Raw genomic sequence first — 23,562 nt, 5'->3', positions numbered from 1 at the left:
GGTGCAGTGCTGGTGGGCCGATGATGTCCCCACCATTGCCTGCTATCAGAACTCAGCAATCCTACTCTGTGGGACCAACTGGAGGTAACAGTCGGGGTAGGCGCCCCCATAGGACATGCTTGGGGGCCAACTACCCCTCCTGTTACCTCCAGTAAGTCCCACACAGCAGGATTGCTGAGCAATTGTCTGAGGCCACGCCCCCTTTCTCCACCACTCTGCAAACATGCCTCCTAGCGCACTACTAGTTGTGGGATAAAGTCCCCTTGGCCCCAGAGGGATCTTGGGGGCCAAGAAGCCCTCCTGGTACCTCTTGTAAGCATACTCTGCAAACAAGACTGCTAGTACAAAAATCTTAGAAATTCACACACAAAAAAACAAAGGTTACAGGGACGTTATAATTAGGGACGTTTTAATTAGGGTCAGATTTTACTCATACAAAACCAGAGAAATGTAGCCATTATAGTTAGCTGAGTTAACTATAACTCGCGCCCCGCAATGCACTGCTTATGACCTCACATATTACACCACTCATGACATGGTGATGACATCTCAAATGACATCACTGACGAGTGATGACATCATTCACATCATCCGACGCACCCACTCACAATCCTATAGAATCTTTTAAACACCCACAGGCACTCCAACACAAACATTCACAAACCCATTGACTGAGCCATACCAGTACTTACATAGCCACTCACTAATTCAAATATAAACACATATCCACTTGCTCACCCATACTGCCACTCATACACCTGGTCAGTCACCAATACAGCCATTGACATATACACTCATATACCCATTCAGGCACTCACACACCGAGTGAGTCACCCATCAAACTACTCACACCTACACACTCACCCATACAGTCAATCATACAGGTACATACCAAGCCAAACAATTACATACACATCAACTTAATAGTAACTTCTATCCAGTCACCTACACAGTCACTGACAGAAGCATGTACTCATCCATATAGCCACGGTCACATTCACTCATTCATGCATTCAGTCACTCATATACCCAGTCACTCACCTATACTGCCTTTCACAAACAGTTACTGACCCATACTGACACGCACTTAATCACCAACACAGCCATACAGACACTCACTCACCCATACAGCGTCTCACACATGCTCTCACTACCACATACAGGCCGGGACTGACTCACCAAAACAGGTAGTCACGCACCTCCTCACCCACACAGATACATTCACACAACCATAAAGATAGTCATCCAATCATTCATATAGCCATTCATACACCCACTTATACATCCACTGACAGACAGATACATTCACACAACCAGTCACTCATCTATACATTCACTGAGACACCAAATCACTCACTTATATACTCGGCCATGCACCCACTCAGTCATCCAAACAGTTACTCTCACACCTACCGATTCACCAATACACCTATATATATATATATATATATATATATAAAACACTCAAACTTTAAAATCACTCACAGCCACTGGATGATGCAGAATGCTGAACAAGTTTTGCAAAGAGGACTGCCAGAAAAATCTGACAGTTGTCCTTAGGACATAGTTGTACATGTCCTACAATAATTATACACCTACCTGATAAGATGCTTCATGATTCTGACATATGTACAACGTCTTTCCTTCATGAGTACTCTGTAAATGCTCCGTGGGACCTTTTAGGTCTGCAATGCATTGCTTTTCAGACTTCAGGACAGCTAGTGGAGTCTCGCATTCTCCTTTCAAAGAGGAGACTCTAGCAGAGACTTCTGCTTCCACCTGAAGAGCTGCTTCTTGGGCACTCTGCATACGGAGCTTGGTAATTTCTTGAAAATAAAGAGAGAAAAAAGGTGCCATTAACATTAAAAATAAACAAAGGGAAGAACATATGTCAAACGGCAGATTGCCTTAAAGAATTTTAACTTACCAGGTACGTCAGTACTATTATTGTTTACATAGCCACTTGCCAGCCAAGTAATAAATGATGTGGCCAAACAAGAGCAGCAGAAGGAACATGAGTGCTTAACAGAGTGAAGGGTATTTTCCTTACCATTATTTTCAATTTCCTCACAGTTTGCAACTATCTTTTACCAAACGCAATGGATTAGGAGACTTGATCAAAATAGCTCAAACAATGAATGTACTGAACATCTTGGCTTATCAGAGGGAAATGGCGTACAAGTTACTACTTGTGTAACAATATATCTGTAAGAGACATTAGTTAGTGATAGATTCCTTACCTTAGACTGGATCCGGAAAGTTTTTAGTCAGCAGTACCCCTGCACATCATTAGGTGGCGTTGTGCGGATCCGCATCAGTCACTGGCATCGTAAGCAACAACATGATGTCACAGAGACAACTTAGGCGCCACCCATGCGCGCGGATGTCAGTACTGTACACGACTTTCCGCGCCAGGAACGCAGAGCCATGCAAGACACTGAGCACTGGTGCCATGAAATAGGGCCCTGAAAGGGATGACCTTAACCCTAGAAATCAGTTCGCAGAACAGGGAGGATGGATGGGGCGGTAAGGAATCTATTACTAACTAATGTCTCTTACTGATATATCAGTACACAAGTAGTAACTTGTGCATCTGAAAGAGACACGTTTGTGATAGATTCCTTCCTTAGAATAGAAACCCCAGCAATACCAACCCAGGTGGTGGGTCTGCGAACAAAATTACACCAGAAAGTCATGGAGAACAGAACGGCCAAAGAAGCAGTCTCTCCGGACTTGACTGTCATGGCAGTAATCCTTGGTAAACGTGTGCAGCGAGGCCCACATAGCTGCCTGACAAATGTCCTGCAAGGGAACGCCGAGTCCCAAGGCAGTAGAGGCTGCAGTCGTCCTGGTGGAATGGGCACGCAGCCCCACAGGAGGCTCCTTCTTAGCAAACGAGTAACACGCTTTGATGCACAGAACCACACACCGAGAGATGGTTCGTTTGTGCACGGCCCGACCTTATTTGGCGACCACGTAGCCAACAAAGAGCTGGTCATCCACCCAGAACTATTGTGTGCGCCTTACATTGAACGAGAGCGCACGTTTTGGTTCAAGACGGTGGAGCCTCTCTTCCTCTTTTAAAGGATGGGGAGGCGGAAAGAAGGTGGGCAAAGTGATGGTCGGCCCGATGTGGAAGGGCGTGACAACCTTTGGTAAGAAAGTAGGATGGGTCCTTAAAACCACCTTGTCCAGATGAACATAAAGGAAAGGAGGTTTAGAAGAAAGAGCCTGGCGCTCACTCACTCTTCTGGCAGAGGTGATAGCTACCAGAAAAGCCGTCTTTAGAGTGAGAAGACGTAACAGACAGCAGTTATGATGGGGATCAAAAGGAGTGCACATCAGATAAGTCAAGGCAAGGTTCAAGTCCCATTGAGGCATTATGAAAGGCACGGGAGGAAACGGATGTGTAATGACTTTCAGGAAACGGTTAACAACCGGGGACTTGAAAAGAGAAGGCTGAACTGGAAGACTTAGAACGGCATAGATGGCCTAAAGATAACCTTTGAGAGTGCCCAGAGGAGATCCCTGCTGGGCCAAGGATAGTAGGAACACAAGGACCTCAGAAAGAGGGGCAGAAGGGGGAACCACAGACTTTGCTGTGCACCATGCCACAAACTTGTTCCACCTGCAGGCGTATACCATCTTAGTAGAGGGACGCCTGGTTGCCAGAATGACAAGACTTCGAAGGAAGATCGAAAGCTATCAACTGTCGCCGCTCAATATCTATGCATGAAGGTGGAGGTTGGACAGGTTCGGGTGGAGGACAGTCCCCTGCCGCTGAGACATAAGATCCTCCCGAAGAGGCAGTGGGATAGATCGCCATATTGAGTTGCTTGGGATACCAGTATCTTTGTGCCTAATCGGGAGCCACAAGGATGACTTGGGCCCGGTTGTGCCGAATATTCTTCAGCACTCTGGGCAGAAGTGGTATAGGCAGAAAGGTGTGCAACAGACCGCAGCTCCACTCGCGACGCAAAGCGTCGCCGAGCGATCCCCGCCTTGTAAAATTCCAACGAGCAGAATTTATTACATTGAGCGTTCTCTTCGGTGGCGAATAGATCTAACCAAGGCTCTCCCCACTGCAGAAAGAGGCCTTGCGCCACGTCCGAGTACAGACACCATTTGTCATCCGCCAAGCCCCAGCGCGCGGAGTTCGTCCGTCCTGGCGTTCAGAGAACCAGCCGGGTGTTGAACCACCAAGGTAATGTCTTAATGTTCTAGCTATGTCCAGAGGCGCAGAGCCTCCTGACATAGGGTCCACGACTCAACCCCACCCTCTTTGTAGCAATACCACATGGCAGTGGTGTTGTTTGTGAACACCTGCACCACACCTCCCTGGACAGAGGGAAGGAATGGCTTTAGTGCAAGTCAGATTGCTCGAAGCTCCAAAAGATTGATATGGAGCCGGGACTCCGCCGGAGACCTCTGATCTTCGCCTCTGCCAAGCGCCCGCCCCATCCCAGGAGGGACACATTTGTGACCACAGTGTGCTCCGGTTGGGGAAGGAAGAGGCATCTGCCATTGACCCAATCGCGATTCGTGAGCCACCACTGCAATTGTCGTGCAGTGCCCTCCGAGATCTGGACATGATCGGACAGGTTACCCTGATGCTGTGCCCACTGGTACTTTAGGTCCCACTGTAGAGCCTGCATATGCCACCTGGCATGTTGGCCTCCTGCATCCTGCTAGTGCATCAGGCCCAGGAGCCGGAGGGTCATCCTGAATGAAACCCGGGATAGAGGCTGAAAGATCGGAATCATAGCCTGAATATCCCGGACTCGCTGCTCAGGAGGATAAACCCGAAACTGCGTCAAATCCAGAACCGCTCCGATGAAGAAGAGCTTCTGAGAGGGACTCTGGTGTGACTTCAGCACGTTGATGGAGAACCCCAGCAAATGCAGGAGGTCAGCTGTAGTCTGAAGGTGGGTGGCGACTGCCTTTGGCGAGCCCGCCTTCAACAACCAGTCGTCAAGGTAGGGGAAGACTGACGCCCCTCAACTGCGCAGGTGAGCTGCGACCACCGCCATCACTTTCATGAACACCTGAGGGGTGCTGGTAAGGCCATAGGGGAGCACGGCAAACTGAAAATGCTCCTGGCCTACCGTGAACCGCAGGTAACGCCGGTGGGCCGGCAGGACGGGGGATGTGAAAATATGGGTCCTGCAAGTCCAACACTACCATCCAGTCTACAGGGTCGAGGGCAGCCAAGACCCGAGCCAGAGTGATCTTGAACTTCTCCTTCCGGAGGAAGCGATTGACGTTCCTGAGGTCCAAGATGGGGCGCAGGCCCCCTTTCTCGGGTACCAGATGAAGTGGGAATAATAACCAGGTCCTACTTATGGTCCAGGAACAAGCTTGATGGCCCCCTTGGCCAAGAGGGCCGTGACTTCCTGTCGGAGAAGCTTAAAGTGATCCCCCAACACCCGGTGGATCTGAGGTGGCATGGCTGGAGGGGCAGACTTGAATGGGAGGGAGTAGCACCTTCAGATGATTTGCAGCACCCACCTGGCCGAAGTGACAGAACAACAGTGGGGGAGGTGATGTTGAATCCTGCCTCCCACCGACGTGGGGTGCACCCCAAAGGTTGGACTAGGAAGGGTTTGAGGCGGATGCTGCGAGAGTGGAGGTAGACTGACCCGCACCCTGGCCCCCTGTGCCGCCACGGAGGCCACCACGCCGGCGCGGAGGTTGGTTCTGCGCAGGTTTCTGGCTGAACAAATGTGCAGGGGCGCCCCTTCCGTGGTCACGAAAGGAACAAAAGATAGACACTGCTGGGCCGTAGCCCGAAAGTCCTTGAAACACTCCAGCGCACTGTCGCACAAGTTACTTACCTTCGGTAAGGATATATCTGTAAGAAACAATAGTTAGTATCAGATTCCTTACCTTAGAATATACCCAGGCGTCAGACTGGATCCGGAAAATTTTGCGTAGCAGTACCCCTGTGCGTCGGTAGGCGTCGTCTGCGGCTACACGTCCGGAGTCGTCGTTGGTGCCGGGATGACGTCGCCGGAGTACTTAGACGCCGCCCTCGCGCGTGGACGTCAGTTCTTATACACAGCTTTTCCGCGCCAGAAACGCAGAGCCATGATAAAAACCAATACTGGTGCCATGAAAACTAGGGCCCTGAAAGGGGATGACCTTAACCCTAGATATCGGTTCGCAGAACAGAAGGATGGGTGGGGCGGTAAGGAATCTAACACTATCTACTGTTTCTTACAGATATATCGTTACCGAAGGTAAGTAACTTGTGCATCTGAAAGAAACAGGTTAGTATTAGATTCCTTACCTTAGAATATATACCCCAGCAATACCAACCCCGGTGGTGGGTCTGCGAACCAATATTCACACCAGAAAGTCCTGGAGGACGGAACGGCCAAAGAAGCCATCACTCCGGACTTGGCTGTCCAGGCAGTAGTGTCTTGCAAACGTGTGCAGCCACGTAGCTGCCTGACAGATGTCCTGCAAGGGGACTCCCCGACCCAGGGCAGTATTAGCCGCTGTGGTGCGAGTGGAATGGGCATGTTGCCCCACAGACGGCTCCCTTTTAGCCAGAGAGTAACAAGCCTTGATGCACAAGACGACACATCGAGAAGTGGACCGTTTGTGCACCGCCCGTACATTCTTAGCACCCACATAACCAACAAAGAGTTGGTCATCCACCAGGAACTGGCGTGTGCGATCCCGATAATATGAGCGCGCACGTTTTGGGTCCAGACGGTGGAGCCTCTCTTCCTCTTTCGAGGGATGCGGAGGCGGAAAGAAGGTGGGCAAGGTGAGGGACTGCCCAATGTGGAAGGCTGTGACTACCTTGGGCAAGAAAGAGGGTTGCATCCGCAACAAAACTGTCCGGATGGACCGAAAGGAAGGGAGGTTGAGAAGAAAGAGCCTGGAGCTCACTCACTCTCCTGGCAGAGGTGATGGCAACCAGGAATGCAGTCTTAAGAGTAAGGAGACGAAGAGGACAGTTATGGAGTGGCTAGAAGGGAGCACACACCTGATAAGTCAGAACAAGGTTCAAGCTCCACTGAGGCATCACGAAAGGAACAGGAGGAAACATATGAGTGATGCCCTTCAAAAACCTATTTACAACCGGGGACTTTAACATAGAGGGCTGATCAGGGAGACTTAAGAAGGCGGAAATGGCAGAGAGTTAGACCTTCAGAGTGCCCAGAGCAAAGCCCTGCTGGGCAAGAGAAAGAAGAAAGAGGAGATTCTCTGAAAGAGGGGTAGAAAGGGGATCCACAGCCTTTGATGTGCACCATGCCACAAATTTGTTCCACATGCAGGCGTACACCGATTTTGTGGAGGGACGCCTGGCTGCCAGAATCACATTACAGACTTCAGGAGGCAAGTCAAATGGCATCAACTGCCACCGCTCAATCTCCACAAATGTAAGTGGAGACTGGACAGGTTCGGGTGGAGGACCGTCCCCTGCTGCTGCGACAGAAGGTCCTCCTGAAGAGGCAGACAAATTGGGGGGAAGGGGGGGGGGGGGGGGGGGGGGGGGGGGTCGACTGACCTGCTGAGTCACTTTGCCACTGGATTCAAGCAAGTCGGGATGAAGAAGGCTGGAATGCCAGAAACTGGTCCTCGGAAGCTTGTTTCCGGTCCAGGGAAGACATGGCTTGGCAGTTCGGGCTGGACTTTCCCATGAGGCACAGGGTCAGACTGATTTGCATATAGCCATGTCTGAACTGGGGTGGCAGAGTGGGCTAAAGAATGAATTAAACCCAGATCTTTTGACTGGGTGTGAGTGTTTGATTGATTCAGATGCTCCGTCCATCACCACCCCCTTTTGTACCGAGTAGCTCAGGATAGCAGTATCTTCGTGCCCAGTCCGGAGCCACAAGGATGACTTGGGCCCGGTCGCGCCTGATCTTCAGCACTCTGGGCAGAATTGGTATAGGCGGAACGGCGTACAACAGACCGCGACTCCACTCGTGACGAAAAGCGTCTCCGAGCGAGTGCCGCCTTGGAAATTCCAACGCGCAGAACTGATAACATTGCGTGTTCTCTTCTGTGGTGAATAGAACTAACCAAGGCTCGCCCCACTGCTGAAAGAGGCCTTGCACCACTTCCGAGTTCAGACGCCATTCGTGATCCATCATGCACCGACGGCTGAGTTAGTCCACCCTGGCGTTCAGGGAACCTGCCAGGTGTTGAACCACCAGGGTCACACCATGATATTCCAGCCACTGTCAAAGGCGCAGAGCCTCCTGCCAAAGGGTACACAACCCCACCCGCCCTATTTGTTGCAGTACCACATGGCGGTGGTGTTGTCCATGAACACCTGCACTACACTCCCCCGGACAGAGGGGAGGAATGCCTTTAGTGCAAGCCGGATCGTCCGCAGCTCCAGAATGTTGATGTGGAGCCGGGACTCCGCCGGAGACCAGAGGCCTCTGATCTCCGCCTCTCCCATGTGGTCCCCGCAGCCCTGGAGGGAGGCGTCCGTCACAACTACGTGCTCTGCGTGGGGTAGGGAGAGGGATCTGCCGCTGAGCCAACTGCGGTCCGTGAGCCACCACTGCAATTGTCTTGCAGTGACCTCCGAGATCAAGACAAGTTGCCCTGATGCTGGGCCCACTGAAATTTCAGGTCCCACTGCACAGCCCGCATCCGCCACCTGGCGTGATGCACCAGAAGGATGCAGGAGGCCATCAGCTCCAGAAGCCACAGCGTTAACCTGTCCGAGACTCGGGATAAAGGCTGAAAGATCGGAATCAGAGCCTGAATAATCCAAACCCGCTGTTCGGGAGGATAAACCCGAAACTGAGCTGAGTCTAGAACCGCTCTGATTAAGAGGAGCTTCTGAGAGGGACACAGGTGCCACTCGGCACAATGATGGAGAACCCCAGCAGGTGCAGGAGGGCGGCCGTAGTCTGGAGGTGACTGGCGAGCCCGCCTTCAACAACCAGTTGTCGAGGTAGGGGGGGGAAGACAAACCCCTAACCTGAGAAGATGAGCTGCGACCACCGCCATCACTTTTGTGAACACCCATGGGGCGCTGGTAAGGCTGAAGGGGAGCACGGTAAACTGAAAGCGCTCGTGGCCTACCGTGAAAAGCAGGTAGCGCCGGTGAGCCGGCAGGACGGGGATGTGGAAATAGGCGTCCTGCAAGTCCAACACTACCATCCAGTCTCCCAGGTCTAGGGCAGCTAAGACCTGAGCCAAAGTTAGCATCTTGAACTTCTCCTTCCAGAGGAAGCCGTTGACGTTCCTTAGGTCCAGGATAGGGCGTAGGCCCCCTTTGCCCTTTTTGGGTACCAGAAAGTAGTGGGAGTAACAACCACACCCTACTTCTGGCCCAGGAACGCGCTCGATGGCCCCCTTGGCCAAGAGGGCCGTACCTTCCTCTTGCAGAAGTAGCAAGTGATCCCCCGACATGCGGTGGTATTGCAGTGGCACGGCTGGAGGGGTCGCCTCGAAGGGGAGGGAGTAGCCCCTTCGGACGATTTGCAGCACCCACCTGTCCAATGTGACAGTGCGCCAGTGGAGGAGGTGATGGCGAACCCTGCCCCCCACTGGCGTCAAATGGGCCTGAAAGCTCGGACTAGGAAGGCTTTGAGGCGGATGCTGCGGGGGTGGATGTGGACTGGCCGCGCACTTGTCCCCTGTTACCGCAGCAACAGTAACCATGTCCGCCACCGCGCTGAATGTTAGACTGCGGCTTGTGGCTGGCAGGACGTGTGGGAGCACCCCTTCCGTTTCCACGAAAGGAGAGCTGGACAGAAGATTGCTGGCGCGGGCCGACAGGCCCAAGGACTTGGCCGTAGCCCTGGAGTCATTAAAGCGTTCCAGCGCATGATCTGCCTTGCCACCGAAGAGGTGGCTGCCATCGGCATGTCCATAAGGGTGTTTTGGACGTCGGACAAAAAGTTGTTGTACCTCAGCCAGGCGTGGCTGCGAACAGCCACAGACGTGAAAATCGCTCTTCCTAGCGAGTGCGTGGTATCCAGTCCACATCTGATACAGTACCGCGCTGCGTCCCTTCCCTCCGCAAGTGCTTGAGCGAGCTTCGCCCGGGCTCCCTTCGAACACTCAGGCAGCACGGCCGCAACCGTATCCCACAGAGAGTGGGTGTAACGGCCCAATAGGATGAAGGATGGACCCAGATCCTCGAAGAATCCATCTTCGGCCGGCGCCGAATGTGGCGTCGAGCGAAGCCGCTCAGACGCCGGATCGAGGGTTGGACCAGGGACGGCATTGTCCGAGGACGGCGCCGGGGGTGACACCCTAGGGGTCGACGCCGGCGGGGGTCGTAAGGTCGACCAGCGGCGACCCGGATCCGGAACCGGATCCAGTGGGGCCGTGCGGCGTCGGGATCGAAGTCGCCGAAGCACCCGGCGGTGCCGGTGCCGAAACACCCAGCCTGCTTGGGCTCCCAGTCGGGTCCGCTGGGCCCGAAGGCGCCGCGGAACCAGACGGAGGAGAGAGCGACCTCATGGCCATGAGGAAGGCGGCGATCTTCTCCGGCATCGCGTTCTGCCCAGGGACTAGTGGGTATGGAGCAGGCCGCGACGACTGCGGCTCCGGCGGAGCCGCGTGGGCGGTGTCACCCGAACCCTATGCTGCGTTGTGCGAGCTTCGGGGGGAGTCAGAAGAGCGATGTCACCTCTTTGACTTCTTGTGCCTCTTACCGGAGGACTTGGAGCCCGACGAGTGGTGTCAACTGGTGTCGACTCGCCGAGCTATGATGACTCCGGCTCCGCGACCAGTCCCTCGGAGCTCGAGGCGCTTATAGGGCCGCTCCCATCTAGCCTTCGACGTCAAGGCCCGGCAGTCGGGGCACGACTTTATCCAGATTGGTCGGGCCCCGGCAATGGGGGTCGGTAACCAACAGTCGGTTGCAGTCTGCACAGGGCTTGAACCCGGGCATCCCTACCGGCACCGATGGAGTCGCACGATTCAAAACGGATCCAAAAAGCTTAGTCAAAAAGTGACTAACGGGTATCACTTTCTCCAGACCTGCGCTTGCTGGCGTGGAAAAAAGAAGAACTGACGTCAGCGCGCCAGGGCGGCGTCCAAGTACTCCAGCGACGTCATCCCGGCGCCAACGACGCCGATGACGGACGCAGATCCGCAGACGACGCCTACCGGCGCGCAGGGGTACTGCTACGCAAAATTTTCCAGATCCAGTCTGACGCCTGGAGATATTCTAAGGTATGGAATCTAATACTAACCTGTTTCTTTAACCCCTTCCCTGCTGGCCCGTTTCCGCCGCTGTACGGTAAACAAAAGAACAGGGGCGGGCCATGACGAACCCCAGCCGTCATCAGCACACGAGCACTGTAGTGCATGACGGCTGGGGTTCGTCATCAGCATGGAAGGGGTTAAGAAAGGCATATCCATGAGGGAACACTGGACAGCCCACGAAAACCCTGTGGACCGAAGCCAGGCATGGCGACGCAAGGCCACCGTCGTGGAGATGGCCCTCCCTAAAGAGTCTGCGGTGTCCAGCACACACCGAATGGCAAACCTCGCAGCATCCTTCCCCTCCGCAACAGCTTGCTAAAGTACAGCACCAACCTCCTCCGGGCACTGGCGCAGAGTTTGCGCCACTGTGTCCCACACAGCGCGAGTAGCAGCCCTAGAGGCATGCGGTGTTGACTGACCGAAGCCCCAGGTTGACAGAGGAAAACAACTTTTTACGAAACTGCTCCAGCTTTTTGATTCCTTATCTGGCAGGGAGGTAGGGAATGCACTTTGGAAAGTGCAGGCCTGAAGGACCAGGCTCTCCGGGGTTGGATGATTTGTTAAAAAGGCAGGGTCACCCAGTGACGCCTGGCCACGTTTTTATCCACAGGGACCCCTGTGGCTGTTCTAGACCAGGTGCCCATCAAAACAACAGTCAAGGCCTCATTGAACGGAAGCAGAGGTTCCATAGAACTTGCCGCCGGCTGAAGCACTTCAGTAAGGAGGTTCGTCTTGAGCGTAACAGTAGGCAGATACGGTCAAGAGCCTCAGCTGCTCTACGGAGCACCACAGTGTATGTGGCGCCATCCTCCATGACAGCGGGAGGAGACACAAACCCAGACACAGAGGAAAGGTCAAGGCCAACTGCATCCTCAGAGTCCTCCACCCACTCATGTTCAGACTCTCACTGCTGTGCAAGAGGGTCCTCCGACCCCTCCCAGTCATCCCCCTCCTCCACGGCCCGAGGCACAGGCTGCAGCGGCGGGGGAGGCACAGGGGAAAACAAATGCTCCAACGGCGCTGGGAACGGCGCCAATCCGGCTCCATTTCCCAATTAGGGTCCCAAGCGGGAGCAAAATTGCACGGAAACTCGGACAAGGGCGAAGTGGAACGAACGGAACCCATGCCGGCGCCGAGAACGGAGCCTCAGGGAGCGTGGAGCCGCTGGCGAAGAACCTTGCGGCGCTGGAGCCGGTGGCAAGCAAAGGCCCTCAATGGGGACTGTGAGGCCCAAAGGCGTGCCGGTAGGAACCCTAAGACTGAAAAGGCGGTCCATTGCAGCAAGAAACTATTGCACCTGGGCCGCAGTTGCCGACGGACCCAGGTAGGGCGGGTAGGCCCTGGTACTCCCAAGCACCAACAGAGCCGTGGAGGAAGGACCCCTGGCCCCCTCGTCCATGTCCAGAAACAGACGGTGGGAGGTCGTAGAGCGTACACGCTTCTTTTTCGTGTGACGTCTCCAACCCGATTCCGAGGGTGAAGCCTTGGACCCCGAGGAGCGATGATGATGATGATGGCTCCGAGGTCGGTCCCTCGAGTGTCCCCTGGACCTCGAACGGCGCGGAGACGACTGCCGGGCTTCCAGCAGCTTTCGGGACCGCTCCCTCAAAGCCTTCAGAGCCATGGCCAGACAGTCGGAACATGAACTGGAGTCAAGGTCGCGCTCCAGACTGTAGAGACAGATGCCATGGGGGTCGGCCACCGACATCGTACGGCGGCAGGCCCTGCAGGATTTAAACCCAGGCATCCCTACGTGGCACCAGAAGTCAAAGACTCAAAGACGTAGAGACAAAAGTCTCAAAAAAGTTAGTCAAAAAAGTGACTAGGGTACGTGCTCTAACCGGATCTGCGCTTGCTGGTGCGGAAAAAGAAAGAACGGACGTCAGCGCGCATGGGTGGTGCCTAAGTAGTCTCCGTTAAGTCGTCTTGGCGCTTACAACGCAAGCGACGGACACGGAGCCGCACAACGCCACCTCCCGAGGCTCAGGGATAATGCTGATGAAAATCTTTCCAGATCCAGTTCGACGCTTGGGGATATTCTACGGTAAGGAATCTATCACTAACGTGTCTCTTTCAGATATATCAAATTTCAGCATAAGCCTAGGCTTTACTATGTACCACAGTCAACTTTTTGATCAGGGCAGATTAACGTTATGGGTCTTCTTCACATTTCAAAGAAAGGACAATACCTTCACTATTCTCATTATACACCTACTCCCATAGTGATTGTATATCCAATCAGCTTTTCCAATCACCTTTATGAGAGCAACATCCAAATCTTTTATTTTCATGCATCTCACACATCTTCACGTTAAAATCTCTAACTTCCTCATCAGACACTGAATGGATGTATGATCCATTATAGAAATTTCTGCCAAAATCCAAATGATCTGCTTCTAGGTCTCTTCCAACCATGTACCTAGACCAGACTTCACTAATTTATTTTCCATCAGACATCATTACTTGATGAACTAGAAACCTTTAGGTGTTATTTAACATTTGCATGGACCTTTACTCCATTAACACTTTAGAAACTATATGGCATCAACATAACATCAGAAATATCACAAATTCCCTCTAAAAACTTTGTCAAACTAGGCCAGCTTGATTGTGATCAGTCTGCCTGGGGGGGTGGCAGAAATGGGCTGGCTTGCTTGCCTCCCAACATAGTGACACATTTTACAACCAGTACAACTTTCTCCTTTCCTTCAACTCGCCCCACAGACTTCAAGTCAGCTGTCTTTTAGGCAGTCAAGAAAGTAAAAAGTTCTCATTTTTGTGGCCCAAGTCATTTGTCTGGACCAGAGCCAAATTGCATCTGTCATTTACCTTCCCAAACGTTTAACTCTACCAACTCAGATCTTAATTGCTCCCAACCACTAAATGTTGAGTCTCATTTTCACTTACTCAAAGTACTGATCATGCTACTCTGCAATGCTTTCCCAAGAAATCTGATTCACCTCATCTGTATTAGAATAAGACCACCCTCAAAGCACTATTCAATCTGTAGTGCTTAAAAGACAGTGTGTGGATGGAAAAGGAATTAATGCCAGATATAATATATCAAATGTAGCTACAAGCCAACTGAATACAGTACAAGGATAGGTGTGCATGCGGTGAATAGTGGGCGAGAGACAGCAACTGAGTGGTTATAGTAGGATACAGCCAAGTAGAAAAGAGATATTTTATCGATTGACAAGGTTGAGGAGAAGAGTTCAAAGACCTGCATAAAAAGTCAAAGGAGTGCACAATGTCGAGGGTGGTATGGAGGCGAGGAGAGGAGTTAAATGTGAACGTGATGTGGTGGGCGAAGAGGCTAAATCGAGAGGGAACAGCTTGATGTGCGAGTAGAGGAGCCTTCTTCAGGAGGACATTTGCTGACCTAACTTAATTATCTCTTTAGTCAGCCATGTAATTTGACATAAGTAAACTGGATTAGGTATAAATAAGGTCACCCTGTTATTGTTCTAGGAATTATCCTTTTACCCCATCTTCTCTCAAAACTTCACTCTACTATACATGTTTACAGTCCTATGTTCTGTGACTTGTTTACACAAAGTTTCTGTTTAAAATGCTTACTCATACTTTGCTGCTTATGAATGACTTAAATAAAGAACTGTGGATAGGCTCTACAAAAGTAGAACAAGGAAAACGTGTATTGTTGTCTACTGCTAGGCCTGTACTTCATTAAACAGATTCTATTCCCCAAACCCACCTCACATCAAATCACTGGCAGCAGTATTTCAAGGACAGACAACAATAATATTACATTTAGTATAAGTAACAACTATGTATTTTTTAATGACCAATGCATCTGACATGGTATTTTTAAATGCACACCAAATTAAACTTTCTTTCTAGTTAATACCGTATATTATATACATGTTTCGTAAAGCTAGCATTAAGATTATTTCAGTACCATCCCTCAATTTACCACTGCAGTAATATTAACTGTCTACACTTCTCCTATGGCAGACAGGTGCAAAGATGACAAGCATTCTGCAGTTACTTCCGAGAAAGGGCTTCAGTAAGATGCTCAAAACTGATCTGTTTTTCCAAGTTAACTGCTCCCTAACCCACAACGTCGGAGTATTGGAACAGTCAGAACACTGGATAGAAAGACACTATGTTCCCTTTCTTGACCAACGCACAGGTCAAAGTATAATTGTATGAAAACTTACAAACCACACACAGGTACTGTACATGGTCACAAACCTTGGATGTGCTGGCCAGAGAGTTGAGCTCGCAGTTGCTCCAGTTCAAGGCAGTGCTTTTTTTTCAGTGTTTCAATCTCAGATATACATTGGTCGGAGAGTTCGAGCTTCAAATTCAGAAGGTTGTCTTTATACTGCAGAGCCAGTGAGGATTTCACATACTCAAGTTCCCGACAGTGCTGCTCTTCGGCCTGAAGGCGCACAAAATTCAACTCTTCCTAGAGACAAAAGCATTAAGAAAACTTCATATTTCACTTTTAAAAGGTATGCCTAAACAAAGTAGATATTAAATTGCTTAAAAACTACTAGCAGTCCTGTGTAACCACATACTCAAACAACCTGGAATAAAGGGCCCTGTTTTGTAAACTAGTTGAGAAAGGATTAAAGCTGTTCATTACTTGGAGAAAAGCTCAGGTTAAGAAGATCATGTTAAACAATTTCCAATTAGGTTGTCTGGCAAATGGCAAAACATTAGCATTCAATGCATTTTTGCATTTTATCAAAACCACTACACAAATAACTAAGTTTTAGAAGTTATGAAAATGACAGTAAAGCATGCCGAATATCTGAAAAACTTTACTGGTTGGTATAAAACGTCTGAAATAGTTTGCGGATTGACTTTGAGACAACGTTTGTGAATGCTATTAGTTGAATAGGAATTGGTTACTTAAATGTTTGAGGAATATGTATTCATTTATTTTGCACATACACATGCAGAGTCCTCGTTCCCAGTGCATAATGATGTCTCTCTAAGCTTCCTTTATGCACACAGACAGCTAAAGAACTGGTCTAGTCAGATGAGAGTTGATGGGTGCAGGTATGGCTGGTGTTAACAGGAGCGAATTTAGCTCTAGGAAGACCAACATTAATGGATTCTTCATCCTATTCCTTGACCATGACTCTCTTCAATTTCCATCAAGTTGGTCAGATTCTCAAACAGACAGCCACTGGAACACACAGTTTAGGAAAACCTCAAGGAAAAGCTTGGCTAAAATAACCATAATTTCGATGTGATTTATTAAATGAATTGCGAAGGGAGGTCTATGTAGAATAAAAACAAATGATAAAACAATCAAAAATAATCTCTTCTCTCTGGAGGACGGTATGTGCTGTCCCCAAAGTACAGAAGACTAGCCATCTCTCAATTTTAGTTTTAGATCTGGATCGAAGTGATCAAGTCAGATAGACACTGAAAATAACATATACCTCTGTCGTAGAGACGATGCCGCCAACCATGAAAGCTGTTAAATAGCTCTGCGCATCATGGGCACATAAAGACTCAAGACAAAAGTGAGATAATTAAATTAAAATCCAGACAGCTTTCAAACCCAGTGATGAAAAGAAGCCCTGTCCCTCAACCACTCACTCAACACAAACCCTGTGCAATCACTAGAAACCCTGTGCAACCTGGATGTCTAAACTATCTAGGTTAAGAAAATGAAAGGACCCACCCAAGAAGCATGTATCTATTTTGAAAGAACCCTAATGCAATAGAGAAGTCTTAGAAGTATGGAAGACTTATGAAACTGGGGTCAATCTCTTCACAGAAGTAACTAATGCTCAACTGTAATCTAAGTTCTCATGGTAGTTAAGATTCACCTGCTGTGCAAAATCCACTGCACCAAATACAGAGCGGACTAGTATGGATTATGAAAAGAATAAACGGTATGTTACCAGATCCTCCACATGAACTCAAGCAGACACTCCATGCCGAATGACTAGTTATGCCATATTCAGATTAGGTATTTAACCTTTACCGGAGATTACCACAATATTTGTACTATATTTTCATTTCAAAGGATCAGGGGGAAAAGGGGGAACCTAAAATACGAAAAGGTGACAGCCAAAAGCCAGATTCTGCAAAATAACTCAATACAAAGTTCGAGGCATCTGCATGGGAACTACCTGAGCAAGGACTCACACAAAGGTATTAATGCAATGGGGTGGGCAATTCTAGCAGACAAAAGACCACCACCTACAGTTGTTGCATACCAAGAAAAATAAATCCCATGGGGAAGCAAGAATAAAATAACATGGGCAAAATGTAATGAAAAATATCCAACAACGAAACAATAAACACCTAAAAAGAACACACCATTCAGTGCACTAAAACATGCTATGTGCAATACATGGAGCCACCACTGCAATAAGATTAATTCTAACATTAAGCACCAAACTCTAACCAAGCGAGTGGATCTGGAACTATGGACACACAGGTGAAGTCATGATACAGGGAGACCCAATGGATGAGGAGCAAATGCACACATTCCAGAGATTGAACAAATAAGAAATGTTTAAATGTTGAATGCATTGACAAGTCTGTTCAGCAGAACCTGAAGCACAAAGTTACAGGTGGTGCAATGTCACAGGGTATTCACCTTATTGTCAAGTGAGGCCATCATAGACCACCACTATGGTGACTACTACATTCTTAATCTGCTGCCACACTACAATTACGTAACATTGGGGGAAAAAAATTATGCTAGGACACTGGAGTTCCAGGTTGCTCAGCCACTGCTTTTAGAATCTGTCAGTGCGGTGTTGACTCTCTGTTGAAATAGAGAGCAGACAACACAGCTTAGAGTGTGGAGGCAAAGAATGACAGGTGCTGGGATTGATGGAAGGAAGGAAGGAAGGAAGGAGGGAAGGTTTTTGTTTTTATTTAATATTTAGCACAAGAGGAGAGGTCATGCTATATATGGCTTCGCGGTTACTCCTCTGCAAAAATTGGCAGTTGAAAGCAGGGACAGATGGTTTTGGGAGGCATACATAATATAAAATTATTGATGGCTAAAAAGTGAATTACTAGGATTTTTTCAGGTGGGGGTCCAAGTGACATCATAGACCACTCAAACATCGCTCTTGTCTATTTAATGTCAGACACCTTCAGTGTAACATTTCCACATTATTGTTACCCATCTATAATTTCACACATTAGTGCTGGGCAGAAGCAGGAAAGCAGAAACACAACACATCTATACAATGCATTAGTGGACACGACAAAAGTAGCACTAACAGTATTGAGGACGCTTTGAACCAAAGACCATGGAATAATCTGACCGATGATTAATGGCAGAGGAGGATACCCAAAAATAGTGTCTAGAAACTCTAGGTTTAAAATAATCCAGCACGTTTTGCATCACACACATCTAACGTCTGTACCAGACGCCTGCCCTACAAGTCAAATTGGGAAGGCTAATTTACGACACTTTGTTAAGTCACCAGGGAGATTTAAAACCAGAACATACGGGAATGTACGAAATACAAAAATAAAAACGCCCGACGCCCTAATGTGAATCTAATAGAATTGATTTCAAGAACCAAGCAAAAGAAAATGGCATGTACTTTTAAGGACCTCACTCTGGTCTTGGCCAATAGAAAGCTGGGCATGACACAGTAAAGCAAAAGGGCTTCTCATGATCCACAACAGAAAAGAGATTTTGGTAGAAAAAGGGGAAAAAACAGCTTGGTCCTGACAGCGGAGACAGAATGGGGGTACAATCTCAGATAACTGAGTTGGACATGATCCACCTGCAACTGGCAAGCAAAGATAACAGACTTTCTTGAACAATAGCTGAAACCCCACAGAATAGCTCACACTCATGGGCCTGAGTCAAGTTGGGTGCCTCCCTTTCCCAGTTAAAATCAAAGCAAGCTGCTTAGACATTCCAGGATAAATCATAGCATTGTAACATTATGAATAGGATAGTAGCTCTCGGATACTGGAAAGGTTGGGACTTGGGGGCAAGATGGCGGCCGTCTCTTTGGCCGAGAAAACGGGTTGCAGCACTTCTCCCCGCCTGGATGCCCTGCCGGTGCAACAGTCCTTAACGAGAGGATTTAACAGATGTAATCCAAAGCTTACCTGAAAAGACGACTGTCCCTCTCTTACCGATGCTGCGGCTGCCCGCGAGTAATCAACGCCGCCTTTTACAGCTGATCCCGGTTCCGTGGCGTCTGCTCTGCAGCGGCTTTGCTCTCACGCAGCGGCTTCAGCAGTTCCATCTGCGTTGCATGAAAAACGCTGCTATGCCGCTGAAGGGGCAAACGAAAAACCAGCCTCGGATTCCCGCAAAACCTTCGGCTTCTCAGCCCCCCGTCTACACAAGCGGCGCCCTCAGCTAATAGCGCAAAGAACACCAAGGTAGATATTTCATCAGGGAAAAAATCTAAAAATGCCAAAACTGTACCAGTCCCAGCAATGTTCCAGACACGGGCTGTCAGTATTAACAAAACGCCTCCGACCTCTCAGAAGACTCGGCAGCCTACAGCTACCACATCCACTAAAGCCCCCACAGCTGTAGCTGGTAAGATTGATGTCGTCTCTAAGACACATTCTGTAGCTGTTCCGTTAAACGTTTCAAATGCGGGCTCAGTGGACATTGTACAAGCGGAGCCTAATGATTCTGGAACTTTGATTTGTATCGAGTCTACAATGGATTTGTCTGTACAGCCCCAAGGCCTTCTGGGAGATGTAGTCCCTCCGGCACAGATCCCTCAGAAACTCAACTTTATAGACTCCCTAGCAGAAATCTCCTCGCCGTCACCAAGTGTGCACACATATGTTGAAGCTATTCAAGCTCCTCTGCCACCAGCCTCAATCAATACGGACACAGATGGTGAATTTTTTCTCTTTATCGGAACACACTGGTTCTTCGGTGGATGATAATGGCTTAGATAGGGACTGGACAGATGACAAGGGTAGTTTAACGGGGGACTGGCGCACAAATGAGGTTCTGAATTCAGCGGCCATCTCAAATGTTCTATCTACAGTTCGCAAACTCCCTCAAGATCCGGATCAGGTGATGGGCTCTTTAGCCTGGGATTATTCATTTACAACCCAGCCGGGTGTCCAATCCAATCCTTTAGAGCCAGCTCCTAATTTCTCTGACCCTAGCTTGGGTCCACCCCCGGGTGAAATCACACTGGCAACAATTTATCAAACAATCATTGCCTACCGGTAAGAGACCCGCCAGGAAAGTGCCCGTGCGCAAGCGGCTTGCCACAGGGTCCAGAACTCACTCCGTAGAGTCAAGAAAACCTGTGCAGAAGCGGCATCTAAGGTAGCCGAAGCAGAAACTCGCATTTCGACGTTGGAGGATTGTATGTTTACCCAGAGGAATGAGATTGATGCAATCCAAGCGCACAGGGATGATGTTCAATGGAAGTTTGCGGACATGAAAAACAGGGACCGCAGAAACAATTTGAGGATTCTGGGGGTCCCTGAAGGTATCGATGGGACGGACGTTTGCCGATTCGTGGTGGAGCTTTTCACAGAAGCATTCCCTGAAGTGAAGAAATGGGACTGGCAGATGGAAATTCAGCGCGCCCACCGGTTCCCGTTCAAACCTAAACACTCTGGCCAAACATATAATAGACCTCAGGCTATTTTAATTTTTTGCATAATTTCTTGGCCAGAGAGAAGTTGTATGATTTAGCGAGGCTGGACAGAGATCTGGGAAAGGGTGCCAATTTTTTGTCAGGCCAGATTTTTGCCCAGCTACAGTTGAACGGAGGTAGCAGCTCCGGCAGCTGATTGCCCCATTCCAATCTAAGGGGGCACAGGTGTTTTTGCTGTATCCGTCTAAACTCAAAGTCATCCATCAGGCACAAAACATTTTTTGAGTCAGAGATTCAGGCTAAAGCGTTTCTGGACTCAATTTAGGAAATTTCTCTAGGATTGCATTTGTTATCCTCTCCTCTTATTTGTTTTGTCTAACTTTAGTGGGGGCATGCCCAATTGGGAGGTTGACAATCGTTTTTTTCTTTTTCTAGTATCTCTCATGGAACTTCTCCAGGGATGCTCCTGCGTGAGTAGACCGGCAGCAACTTCAGGGGGTGGGGGGCCCCAGCGCTCACCAGTTTCCCCATCATTTGGACTTCGGTCTATTGCCTAGTTCAGGGGGGGGCTGGGTCAGTGGGCGGTGGTGTTTCAGGGTGGGTGGGGAGGGTGGTTGGGGTTCTTGGGTGTGGGTTTGGGGGGGTTGGGAAGGGGCGCATCATAAAAAATCAGCTTGTAAAATGTTGTGTGTATCATGATACCATAGTGACTTCTTTGGTTATTTTGTTGCGTTCTTTGAAAAGACTGAATGGCGTCGGGTAAAATACGCATTGCTTCATTAAATGTTTGTGGCCTGAATAATGGCAAGAAGAGGGCTTTATTTTCAAGGGTTGGCCATGCCTTAAACTTAGAGGTACTCTGTCTCCAAGAGACGCTTGTACCGTGGGAAAATAGAGAATATCTAAAAGTCCCTGGTTTTGCTGTTCCCGACAAACTTCAATGATACGTGGGGTTGCTATTCTGGCCAAGCGTGGCCTCAGGTCATGTGTTAAAACTACTAAAAACAATCATGGCAGCAGGGCTATTGTTGAACTTCTGATTAATGGGGCACCCATGACCATCTGTACTGTTCATTGCTCTAACCTGGATGACCCCACCGTTTTATATCATTTAAATGTAGAGCTGGCCCTGTGGCCGCATCCGGGCTGCTTGTGTGGTGATTTTAATATTAGTCTGTCCGCAGACTACGATATAATTGGGGGACAAAATATGTAGGCAAGAAACCTACGGTATTCAGGGCTTTACAAGCGCTGGCTCAGGGGCACTTGATGACTGACCTTTGGCATCACCACCATAGGGACCTACATGGCTGTACGTACTTCTCAGCTCCACATAATAAAATGGTTTGTTTGGATTATTTCTTTTTGTCGGATCAGTTAGCGGATACAACATCAATTACCATTTCACCCCGTATAATATCTGATCATAATCCCCTGAATATTAATTGTACCTTACCTACTGTCCCAAAGGCCCTTAGACCTTGGACTTTCGAGAGGAAGTTACTATCGGAGGAAGCCTATTTACATCATATGCGACCCTGGGTTTGTGAATTCTTGGATTTTAACAGAGGGTTGGCCTCTAATATTATAGTCTGGGATACACTTAAGGCTGCGAGCCGTGATGAAACTAAAAGCTTTTCACTCTCACGTCGGAAGCAAATCCGTGAGCTAATCAATTTTCAGACCGATGAACTTCACCGTGCAGAGTTCTTGCTCACCAACACTATTAAGGAAGGTCTGGATACTGCCCACGATCAGTTGCAAGTGGCACGTATCAAAGCTTTCCTTCTCAAATTTTTTGGGCAGGACTTAGCAGCTAAGTATATACAGTACCGCTTAACTATGTTTGAGTTCAGGGGAAAAGCAGGTAGGGTCCTTGCCAAGCGCCTTCAACAGTGATGCACGGCCAATCGTATTGACTCAATTCCGGACGCTCAGGACCGGATTCACGATACTTCAGAAGGAGTCCTGTGTCTTCTCTGATTTTTATTCTTCATTATACACAGTCATCCAGGGAAGATAATCTGGATGAAGAATTTGCGGCCTTTGTTCCCGAACTTAACACTATAAAAATATCCGACAATCAGAACTTAGTCTTAGCGGCGCCTATAGAATGGGAGGAGGTTGAACAGGCTCTAAACACGATGGCTAAGGGTAAGGCTTCATTCCTTTGGAGTTTTATAGTACTTTTAGCTTGGAAATCCGTGAAGATCTCTTAAGAACGCTTAGGGAGGCCCAGCTTGGCCATATACCAGATTCTTGGCAATATACAAATATTATTTTATTTAAAAAGAAGAACAAGTCTGCTCTCAATCCCGCTTCATTCCGCCCGATCTCTTTGATCAATACGGATAATAAGATTTTTGCTAAGATTCTGGCTACCAGATTAGCTTTTGTCATCTCCCCTTTAGTCTCTATCCGTCAGCACGGATTCCTCCCGGGCAGAGACACGGCGGACCACGTTCGGCTGTGTCATTACATTTCTAGACTGGGCCCAAGTCACCGGGTCCCCCCTAGGCGTAATCCTGTTAGACGCCGAAAAGGCATTTGACAGGGTTGCATGGGGGTTCCTGTGGAAAGCTTTGGAGTGGAACGGGTTCTGTTCCGGTTTTATTCAGGCTGTACAGGCACTGTATATCAGGCCACAGGCAACTGTATCCATCTCTGGCATGACCGTGAGCTCTTTTTCTATCAGCAGGGGCACCAGGCAGGGCTACCCCAGCTCGCCCCTGCTATTTGCTTTATATATCGACCCATTTTTAAGCAGAACTGAGACTGCCTTGACTATACCTCCAGTAAGGGTTAACAC

The 23,562-nt window shown here is 49.1% G+C and overlaps 1 protein-coding gene across 1 annotated transcript in view; it reads right to left on the bottom strand.

The window, feature by feature from the left end:
- PCNT (pericentrin) overlaps window positions 1–23,562 on the bottom strand; it is a 1,129,672-nt gene that overhangs the window by 808,645 nt on the left and 297,465 nt on the right. The window contains exons 12-13 of the mRNA XM_086956243.1: window positions 15,415–15,631; window positions 1,600–1,826 (exon numbers count right to left, since the gene is read on the bottom strand). Of these exons, the coding sequence (XP_086812369.1) occupies window positions 1,600–1,826; window positions 15,415–15,631 (444 nt within the window). The remainder of the gene's footprint in view (window positions 1–1,599; window positions 1,827–15,414; window positions 15,632–23,562) is intronic.

The sequence above is a fragment of the Lissotriton vulgaris genome, chromosome 2_1, assembly GCF_964263255.1.
Source record: "Lissotriton vulgaris chromosome 2_1, aLisVul1.2, whole genome shotgun sequence".
Taxonomy (NCBI): Eukaryota; Metazoa; Chordata; class Amphibia; order Caudata; family Salamandridae; genus Lissotriton; species Lissotriton vulgaris.
The sequence above is the reverse complement of the archived record's forward strand: the minus strand, read 5'-3'. Positions and strand labels throughout refer to the sequence as shown.